This window comes from Taudactylus pleione, unplaced genomic scaffold (assembly GCF_031769625.1).
Source record: "Taudactylus pleione unplaced genomic scaffold, aTauple2 ptg000861l, whole genome shotgun sequence".
In the NCBI taxonomy this organism is placed as follows: domain Eukaryota; kingdom Metazoa; phylum Chordata; class Amphibia; order Anura; family Myobatrachidae; genus Taudactylus; species Taudactylus pleione.
Window position 1 is genome coordinate 438,336 of NW_028285263.1, and position 11,665 is coordinate 450,000.

Here is an 11,665-nt window from a genome sequence, read left to right on the forward strand (position 1 = left end):
ACTGTAAAATGACGGGAAAACACTTTTGGGGCTGGAATCAGAGCTGTACGCTATGCCGATATTTACGCAGTTCGGCGCTTATCGGCAAGTAAGACGCACTGTGCATGCGTCATGGTCAGAGGTATAGTGAGGGTGGCTCCGGCGGAAGTTCAGAGGGTGAAAGTCTGACTCAGTGTACTCAGGTCCCGACGGATTTGTTTTCAATACATCTGAGGACAGGATGCTATCGCGCCCGCCGTGAGCCATGCCCCCTTGGAGTGACGCTGTGCCTCTCCAGCTATACAGCACTCTCCCTGTCTTCACAGAGACTGATGGGTGATGTCGCCGGGAGGCGGGGTTTATATATATATATTTTTATTTTAGTTTTTTAGCTTTTTTCATTATGACTACAACATCTCATTAACTATATGTATTGTATTTACAAATTATACAGCAGAACAGGCTCTGTCATAGATTTAGGATTTTTTTTTCTTTCAAATGCTCATATGTTGGCCACGCCCCCAATTCAGTACAGGTGAGGGGGGCGCCGAAATACACCATTGCTCCGGGCACCATGGCTCCTAGCTACACCTCTGGTCATGGTACATTAGAGTCGTCACTTGCAGCATCTTTTTACGCACAGTGTGACGGAGAGCCTATGGGAGGTAACGGGGGAGGTTTTTTTTACATATTTTCACACAGCTGCTGCGTAGAAAGTTGCAGCACCAGCATTAGCGCACATCTCAAAATAGGTCCCTGACCTTCCATCTGTAGGTCAAAAACAATTTCCCGTCAATACAACAACTCCACATACATGTCCCACGTCATATACACCTCAGCTTGCATGTCCTACATCACGTAACCCATTATTGAGCTTTTTACAGAAAATGACCTAAAAACGGACATTTCATTATTGGTATTTTGTGCTATTTATGCCCCTCCGAGTGCAGGATCAGTCATTGGAAGGGGTGCACCACAGGTTCTGCACTCTGGGCCTGATTCAGACCCGGTCGCAAGCGCTGAGCGCTCGCAACCGGGTTGATGGTGGCCCAGAGCGCATGCGCACGACGGAGCCGGCTCCGTCGTGCGCATGCGCGAGACCCGGATAGCGATGGGCAAACCTTCGCTCCGGGTCTCACACCAAAAGGGGTGTGCTGTCGATGTTGAGTAACAGCACGCCCCCTCTGGTGGGCGGGCCGGGGGAGTGGCTGCCCAAACGGAGGCGTTCCCATGTGAACGCCTCCGTTTGGAGGCGGCCCCACTGACATCACAAGTGATGTCTGTGGAGAGATTCCGGCTCTGTTCGAGGCGAAATCTCTCTGGGGCTTGCGGCCACGAGACCCTACCACAAGGGTCTCGTGGCAAGCCCGATGGTCGCGATGGTCTTGACCATCGCGACCATCATCATGGCCGCTCGCTATAGCTGTGGGTAATCACCCACAGCTATGCGAGCGACCAAGAGGCCGCTCCCGAAAAAAAAAAAAGCCCGGCCCTGATTCAGAGCGAGCGGCTCTGTACCTACATTTGTACCTTAAAATAAGAACTTTCCCCTGCTCAGGGGGGAGCAAGAAAACAAATACAATTTTGCTCTGACAATTATCGGGGAGTTTGGGATTGAATTACATAAAAAACGCACAGATTACTTTTACCCGTAATTTCATTTTGCGCAGCCAAATTCCCACCATGTCGCACTGAACTGAATCGGCCTCAATGACTGAATACTAAATAGTGAGTCCTATCACAATTCTAGCTGTATACATTATCTCTTAATATCTGCATTATGCCAATACAAAGACGTACAGTAAATAGAATATATAGATAGAGCCCCTATAGAATACTAAGATCATGTGACTAAAAGAGGTGGCCCAGAGGCCTCTGGGAGTTCTCCTCACCTGGTTGGCTTCTTGGGATGCCATCAGTGCCTGTTCTTTCTCTGCCAGTTGTATGCGGAGACTGGTATCAGCATTGGCAGCCTGAGAGTAACCATGCTGGGGCTTGCTGAGGAGGGGACACAGGGTATCAGTAGTGTGAATGTAACTGGTACTGCTGTGTATTACACTGTAAGGATGGGGTAAGGGTAATGGCTAGAAGCATACTGTATGCTAGCAGATCCCTGTTGTGATAACGCCATCTCAGCATAAAACTTGAAATAAATAACTGTGTTTGCTGTAGAATGAACTGGCGAGGGGCTTATACATTATATCCACCACCAGATCACATATTGGCTCTCAGTTCCACTGCTACATGATTCTCACAACAACGGAAACCATTCAGGGGATGCACTAAGTGATCATCACCGAGCCAGAGTCACCAGGACTGCTGGTTAGCGGTGGTAAAAATAAGTAACAGTGTCTGGTCCCCATAGAATAGAAGGCAGCCATTTTGTTTGCAGAGCCGCTATTCATGAAAATGCAGCCTGTCAATTTACCAGGAACCAGTGACACCAGTGAGGTATGGGATACCTCGGGCCTCATGCTTCAGTAATGTTAGTCGTTCCTAGGGAATTGATCGGCTAAATATTGGATCAGCCCACAAAATGGCCTCCGTTAGTGACAGATACACATTGTGTTGTTTTATAATCCCAGTCAGTGCACAATAGGCACAAGAGACACCGCACCACTTGCCGCAAAGACTGTCCGACGTTACTTGTCTCCACAATACGGCAACAAATGGTCTATTCACTAAGCCTTGGAGAGCGATAAAGTGGAGAAAGAGAAGTCCCAGCCAATCAGCTCCTAACTGTCATTTTTCAAACACAGCCTGTACAGTGAATAGATGCCGGAGAGCGGCCTGTTCTGCCGTCACCCACCTTCCCTGCTCTCCCTTAGGGGCTGCCCGGGGGCCGCTCTCTGTACCGTTACTTTTCATCTTTGTGGCGTAACCTGAGACGAAAAATGGAATAAATTATATACATAATACAGGAATTACTGTCATCTATCTCTGTAGGTTACAAAAACAAGAGATTAGGTGCTAATAATAAATATATATGTATATAACTATATTTTTGCAGTCAAATGACAAAAAATGTTTTAATTAATAGCAGCAAAATGACATGTGTGCTTGTGAATACACACCTAAACACTCTCACATACTATGGTGTAACAGAGACATAAAAAGAGAAAGGTCTAGGTGCGCTAATAAGACACCATTTATTATTAAATAAAAATAATCAGGGGGTCTGATGTTCACTAAAATATATATATATATATATTAGCATATTTTCTATGTAATGTATATATATTCAGACTAGGATATGACTAGCTGTAATGTAAACATTTATATTTAGACATATAACACATACATAAATACCAACAAATTCTGCATATAAAAATACATACAACTATAATGATCACAATAACTCTGTGGAGATCTCCAAGTCTAATATGTGAATAACACTGCGCTTTTAAAAGGACTCAGGGCCTGATTCAGAGCCGCTCGTAAGCGGCCGCTCGTTCGTTCTGACCGATGTTCGCACATCTGCGCATGCATACGGGTTGTAAAACGCATGCGCGAACCAGTCTGTTCGGCCGAAAATCGTTTGTTCGCTATATAGCGAATGCCTGCTATTTTGAGTGACAGAAGGAGGCGTATGTGGGTGGTAACAGGGGAAGGTGCTTGAAAACGGGGAGTGGAATTCAGAACGCAGGCGTGCTTAAAAGGTCAAAACGGGCGTTTTAAGGGTGTGCATAATTAAAACAACAGCGTCATTGACCACGACACTTGGTTATTTTATAGTCAGAACTGCTCGCAATATAGTGGTAGGAAAAACCAACCACAAGAATAGCGAGCAGTTCATACGCTGATCGATGTACTCGATTAATCTAATAAATAGCGGACATGACGTATGGTGCGAGCGGCCAGGGGGCATCTTTTTCAAAATTACGACCGCAAGTTTTGCTCGCTCGTTCAGACTTAGAGGCGTGAACAGACCGCAAAGAGCGAACGGTTCATTTGAATAGCCACCCCTTTTTCAAGAACGAACGACCGCAAATAGCGACCGGCTCTCAATCAGGGCCTCAGTCCATATATGCATAAGATGTCGCTCCCAGTTTTAAGCCACACATGAAAATACAAATGGAAACATGAAAACTTGTATAGTCACCACTCTCCACTAATGTTAGTAGTCAGCACTCAGTATGCTGTGCGGGAATAGGCAGTCCTGACTCCCCCCGTGCTGTGCGGGAATAGGCAGTCCTGACTCCCCCCGTGCTGTGCAGTCCTGACTCCCCCCGTGCTGTGCGGGAATAGGCAGTCCTGACCCCCCCCCCGTGCTGTGCGGGAATAGGCAGCCCTGACTCCCACCGTGCTGTGCGGGAATAGGCAGTCCTGACTTCCCCCATGCTGTGCGGCAATAGGCAGTCCTGACTCCCCCCGTGCTGTGCGGGAATAGGCAGCACTGACTCCCCCCGTGCTGTGCGGGAATAGGCAGTACTGACTCCCCCCGTGCTGTGCGGGATTGGGCAGTCCTGACTCCCCCCGTGCTGTGCGGGAATAGGCAGTCCTGACCCCCCCCCGTGCTGTGCGGGAATAGGCAGTCCTGACTCCCCCCGTGCTGTGCGGGATTAGGCAGTCCTGACTCCCCCCGTGCTGTGCGGGATTAGGCAGTCCTGACCCCCCCCCGTGCTGTGAGGTAATAGGCAGTCCTGACTCCCCCGTGCTGTGCGGGAATAGGCAGTCCTGACTCCCCCCGTGCTGTGCGGGAATAGGCAGTCCTGACTCCCCCCCGTGCTGTGCGGGAATAGGCAGTCCTGACTCCCCCCGTGCTGTGCGGGATTAGGCAGTCCTGACTCTCCCTGTGCTGTGCGGGATTAGGCAGTCCTGACCCCCCTCGTGCTGTGCGGGATTAGGCAGTCCTGACTCCCCCCGTGCTGTGCGGGAATAGGCAGTCCTGACTCCCCCGTGCTGTGCGGTAATAGGCAGTCCTGACTCCCCCGTGCTGTGCGGTAATAGGCAGTCTTGAATATCTCCTGTGCTGTATAGAGAGGTGCAGCGGTTGCACGCCGCCCGTATATCCACCTGCGGGAGGCCGCCTGGGCCACAGATGCTGACGCTGGAAGTGGTCGTCAGTAGTCTCTATATTCCGGATGTTATGGAGGATTCCCCAAGTGGACGGCAACAACAATGGAAAGTGTATGGCAACCAGTCCCAGCGATGGCAAAGGGGCGAATGCACTAAGATAACGATTGTCCAGTCCTGCATTCGCATAGGGCTTTGGATCCTCTAACCGGTTTCGCTCCTCTATAGAGGGAGCTTTTTCAAATATATATATTACACAAGTTTTCATGTTTCCATTTGTATTTTCTTCTGTGGCTTAAAACCAGGAGCGATATCTTATGCATATATGGATTGAAGTTCAGTCGCTCCGGGACTCGCTACAAGACGGGACAGCTGTCGAAGGTGAGAAAACCTCACCCCGTTTTGTAGGCGGGGAGGGGGGGGGGTGGCTGCACAAATGCAGGCGTTCCCTTAGGAACGCCTGCTGATTCAGAGCGGGCGCGCGCCAGCAGCAAGCGGCTCTGAATCAGGCCCTGAGTCCTTTTAAAAGCGCAGTGTCATTCACATATTAGACTTGGAGATCTCCATAGAGTTATTGTGATCATTATAGTTGTTTTATTGGTTGTATGTATTTTATATGCGGTATTTGTTGTTATTTATGTATGCTATATGTCTAAATATTATATTTACATTATGGCTAGTCATATTCTAGTCTGAATAAATATATATTGCATAGAAAATATACTAATAAATCTATCTCTATAGACTGTACATTTTCGCGGCAACCATTTTCCCACCGTTTTTTTACAGGCGCAGACACCGGAGCTGACGTGGGACTCCGCAGAGGTAAGTTTTATGGATGCAGGCCCTGCACTCATTATAAATACGCCCCTGCTGTAACTTAGGGGTCTAGTTACTAAGCAGTGTTAGGAGACAGAGTGAAAAGTGATAAGGTACCAGCCAATCAGCTCCCAACTGTCATCTCACAGGCTGTGTTTGAAAAATAACAGTTGGGAGCTGTTTGGCTGATACCTTATCACTTTTCACTCTGTCTCCTAACACTGCTTAGTAAATAGACCCCTATATCCTCTCTCTATATATAGACTTAGCGTTCCCACTAGGCTGTTTTAGCGGGGCGCGGCGCCCTGCCCTCCTTCTAGAGGGCAAAAAGCACCCTGCCCTCACAGCCTGCGGGTGCCGTCTTCACCAGCGGGACGCAGTGTCCCGGGGGTGGAGAAATGTGTGGTGACCCGGTCACCGCCGGAGAATAGACGCCGGGCGCATGCGCCCAGCATCTATTCTCCCTGTCTGCAGCGCTTGGGGGCTGCCCGGCGTGTCCGTAAGTGCCGGGTACGTCCCCAAGTATGACGAAAAGGGGACGCATCTTATAAACACACCCCTTTTCATGACCAAGCCCCCTTTTTGAGCGCGCACACGCCTTCGGCACGCGCACAAGGTTGCCCTCTCTAGCTCCGGCGCCCTGCCTGCCGCCGGAGCTAGAGTGAACACTATAGACTGTTACTATGGGCGGGATGTACTAAAGAAAAAATGCTGTAAAAACCCAGTTTTCAGGGTTTTTACAGAATTTTCGTATGTACTAAGCCCCGGCCACCCAATTATCGGTGCGGCGGGTAACGCCAGAAAAACCTTGCATTACCCTTTAGAAGCCTATGGGCTTCTTACCGTTCCCTGCACCCGATGCTTCGCCGCCGCGCAGACGCCCAGCACTAGCCCCCACTCACGTGACTCTCCATGGTCGCCGGCCGAGCTCCTCCTGGGCCCGGGGCTTCCTGCACATGTGACCAGCAGGAAGCACCCGGGGCTCGGAGGCGGTGGGGTACCACGGAGACCCCGTCACTCGGCGTTGGCTGCTTCGTAAAGGGCAGCTCTTATCGAAACAGCTGTCCTTTGTGATACTAATGGCAAATGTTAGTACATAATATGCGATTAGTAAGATTGCGGTGACTGGCGGAATGGTCACCCCAACCTTAGTACATCCCGCCCCCTATATCCTCTCTCTATATATAGACTGTTACTATATCCTCTCTCTATATATAGACTGTTACTATATCCTCTCTCTATATATAGATTGTTACTATATCCTCTCTCTCTATATATAGACTGTTACTATATCCTCTCTCTATATACAGACTGTTACTATATCCTCTATATATAGATTGTTACTATATCCTCTCTCTCTATATATAGACTGTTACTATATCCTCTCTCTATATACAGACTGTTACTATATCCTCTATATATAGACTGTTACTATATCCTCTCTCTATATATAGACTGTTACTATATCCTCTCTCTATATATAGACTGTTACTATATCCTCTCTCTCTATATATAGACTGTTACTATATCCTCTCTCTATATACAGACTATTACTATATCCTCTCTCTATATATAGCCTGTTACTATATCCTCTCTCTATATATAGACTGTTACTATATCCTCTCTCTATATATATAGACTGTTACTATATCCTCTCTCTCTATATATAGACTGTTACTATATCCTCTCTCTATATATAGACTGTTACTATATCCTCTCTCTATATATATAGACTGTTACTATATCCTCTCTCTCTATATATAGACTGTTACTATATCCTCTCTCTATATATATAGACTGTTACTATATCCTCTATCTCTATATATAGACTGTTACTATATCCTCTCTATATAGACTGTTACTATATCCTCTCTCTATATATATAGACTGTTACTATATTCTCTCTCTATATATAGACTGTTACTATATCCTCTCTATATATATATAGACTGTTACTATATCCTCTCTCTATATATATATAGACTGTTACTATATCAACTCTCTCTATATATAGACTGTTACTATATCCTCTATTTATATACAGACTGTTACTATATCCTCTATCTATATATAGACTGTTACTATATCCTCTCTCTATATACAGACTGTTACTATATCCTCTCTCTATATACAGACTGTTACTATATCCTCTCTCTATATATAGAATGTTACTATATCCTCTCTCTATACATAGACTGTTACTATATCCTCTCTCTATATATAGACTGTTACTATATCCTCTCTCTATATATAGACTGTTACTATATCCTCTCTCTATATATAGACTGTTACTATATCCTCTCTCTATATATAGAATGTTACTATATCCTCTCTCTATATATAGACTGTTACTATATCCTCTCTCTATATATAGACTGTTACTATTTCCTCTCTCTCTATATATAGACTGTTACTATATCCTCTCTCTATATATAGACTGTTACTATATCAACTCTCTCTATATATAGACTGTTACTATATCCTCTCTCTATATATATAGACTGTTACTATATCCTCTAATTATATACAGACTGTTACTATATCCTCTCTCTATATATAGACTGTTACTATATCCTCTCTCTATATATATATAGACTGTTACTATATCAACTCTCTCTATATATAGACTGTTACTATATCCTCTATTTATATACAGACTGTTACTATATCCTCTCTCTATATATAGACTGTTACTATATCCTCTCTCTATATACAGGCTGTTACTATATCCTCTCTCTATATATAGACTGTTACTATATCCTCTCTCTATATATAGACTGTTACTATATGCTCTATTTATATATAGACTGTTACTATATCCTCTCTCTCTCTCTCTATATATATAGACTGTTACTATATCTTCTCTCTATATATAGACTGTTACTATATCCTCTCTATATAGACTGTTACTATATCCTCTCTCTATATATAGACTGTTACTATATCCTCTCTCTATATATAGACTGTTACAATATCCTCTCTCTATATATAGACTGTTACTATATGCTCTATTTATATATAAACTGTTACTATATCCTCTCTATATATAGAATGTTACTATATCCTCTCTATATATAGACTATTACTATATCCTCTCTCTATATATAGACTGTTACTATATCCTCTCTATATAGACTGTTACTATATCCTCTCTCTATATATAGACTGTTACTATATCCTCTCTATATATAGACTGTTACTATATCCTCTCTATATATAGACTGTTACTATATCCTCTCTCTATATATAGACTGTTACTATATCCTCTCTCTATATACAGACTGTTACTATATCCTCTCTCTATATACAGACTGTTACTATATCCTCTCTCTATATATAGAATGTTACTATATCCTCTATCTATATATAGACTGTTACTATATCCTCTCTCTATATACAGACTGTTACTATATCCTCTCTCTATATATAGACTGTTACTATATCCTCTCTCTATATATAGACTGTTACTATATCCTCTCTCTATATATAGACTGTTACTATATCCTCTCTCTATATATAGACTGTTACTATATCCTCTCTCTATATATAGACTGTTACTATATCCTCTCTCTATATACAGACTGTTACTATATCCTCTCTCTATATATAGAATGTTACTATATCCTCTCTCTATACATAGACTGTTACTATATCCTCTATCTATATATAGACTGTTACTATATCCTCTCTCTCTCTCTATATATATAGACTGTTACTATATCCTCTCTCTACATATAGACTGTTACTATATCCTCTCTCTATATAGACTGTTACTATATCCTCTCTCTATATATAGACTGTTACTATATCCTCTATTTCTATATAGACTGTTACTATATCCTCTCTCTATATATAGACTGTTACTATATCCTCTATTTCTATATAGACTGTTACTGTATCCTCTCTCTATCTCTCTCTCTCTCTATATATATATAGACTGTTACTATATCCTCTATATATATAGACTTACTATATCCTCTCTCTATATATAGACTGTTACTGTATCCTCTCTCTCTCTCTATATATATATATATATAGACTGTTACTATATCCTCTATATATAGACTGTTACTATATCCTCTTTCTATATATAGACTGTTACTATATCCTCTCTCTATATATAGACTGTCACTATATCAACTCTCTCTATATATAGACTGTTACTATATCCTCTCTATATATATATAGACTGTTACTATATCCTCTATTTATATACAGACTGTTACTATATCCTCTCTCTATATATAGACTGTTACTATATCCTCTCTATATATATATATATAGACTGTTACTATATCAACTCTCTCTATATATAGACTGTTACTATATCCTCTCTCTATATATAGACTGTTACTATATCCTCTCTCTATATACAGACTGTTACTATATCCTCTATCTATATATAGACTGTTACTATATCCTCTCTCTATATATAGACTGTTACTATATCCTCTCTCTATATACAGACTGTTACTATATCCTCTCTCTATATATAGAATGTTACTATATCCTCTCTCTATACATAGACTGTTACTATATCCTCTATCTATATATAGACTGTTACTATATCCTCTCTCTCTCTATATATATATAGACTGTTACTATATCCTCTCTCTACATATAGACTGTTACTATATCCTCTCTCTATATAGACTGTTACTATATCCTCTCTCTATATATAGACTGTTACTATATCCTCTATTTCTATATAGACTGTTACTATATCCTCTCTCTATATATAGACTGTTACTGTATCCTCTCTCTCTCTCTCTCTCTATATATATATAGACTGTTACTATATCCTCTATATATATAGACTTACTACATCCTCTCTCTATATATAGACTGTTACTGTATCCTCTCTCTCTCTCTCTATATATATATATAGACTGTTACTATATCCTCTATATATAGACTGTTACTATATCCTCTTTCTATATATAGACTGTTACTATATCCTCTCTCTATATATAGACTGTCACTATATCAACTCTCTCTATATATAGACTGTTACTATATCCTCTCTCTATATACAGACTGTTACTATATCCTCTCTCTATATATAGACTGTTACTATATCCTCTCTCTATATACAGACTGTTACTATATCCTCTCTCTATATACAGACTGTTACTATATTCTCTCTCTATATATAGACTGTTGCTATATCCTCTCTCTATATATAGACTGTTACTATATCCTCTCTCTATATATAGACTGTTACTATATCCTCTCTCTATATATAGAATGTTACTATATCCTCTCTCTATACATAGACTGTTACTATATCCTCTATCTATATATAGACTGTTACTATATCCTCTCTCTCTCTATATATATATAGACTGTTACTATATCCTCTATTTCTATATAGACTGTTACTGTATCCTCTCTCTCTCTATATATATATATATATATATATAGACTGTTACTATATCCTCTATATATAGACTGTTACTATATCCTCTTTCTATATATAGACTGTTACTATATCCTCTCTCTATATATAGACTGTCACTATATCAACTCTCTCTATATATAGACTGTTACTATATCCTCTCTCTATATACAGACTGTTACTATATCCTCTCTCTATATATAGACTGTTACTATATCCTCTCTCTATATACAGACTGCTACTATATCCTCTCTCTATATACAGACTGTTACTATATTCTCTCTCTATATATAGACTGTTGCTATATCCTCTCTCTATATATAGACTGTTACTATATCCTCTCTCTATATATAGACTGTTACTATATCCTCTCTCTATATATATAGACTGTTACTATATTCTCTCTCTATATATAGACTGTTACTATATTCTCTCTCTATATATAGACTGTTA

General features: G+C 41.5%; 1 protein-coding gene across 1 annotated transcript in view; it reads right to left on the minus strand.

Moving 5' to 3' along the window:
• The window catches only part of SPEF1 (sperm flagellar and cilia associated 1), a 48,652-nt gene that overhangs the window by 5,712 nt on the left and 31,275 nt on the right, over positions 1-11,665 (minus strand). The window contains exons 5-6 of the mRNA XM_088458861.1: positions 2,789-2,861; positions 1,872-1,977 (exon numbers count right to left, since the gene is read on the minus strand). Of these exons, the coding sequence (XP_088314987.1) occupies positions 1,872-1,977; positions 2,789-2,861 (179 nt within the window). The remainder of the gene's footprint in view (positions 1-1,871; positions 1,978-2,788; positions 2,862-11,665) is intronic.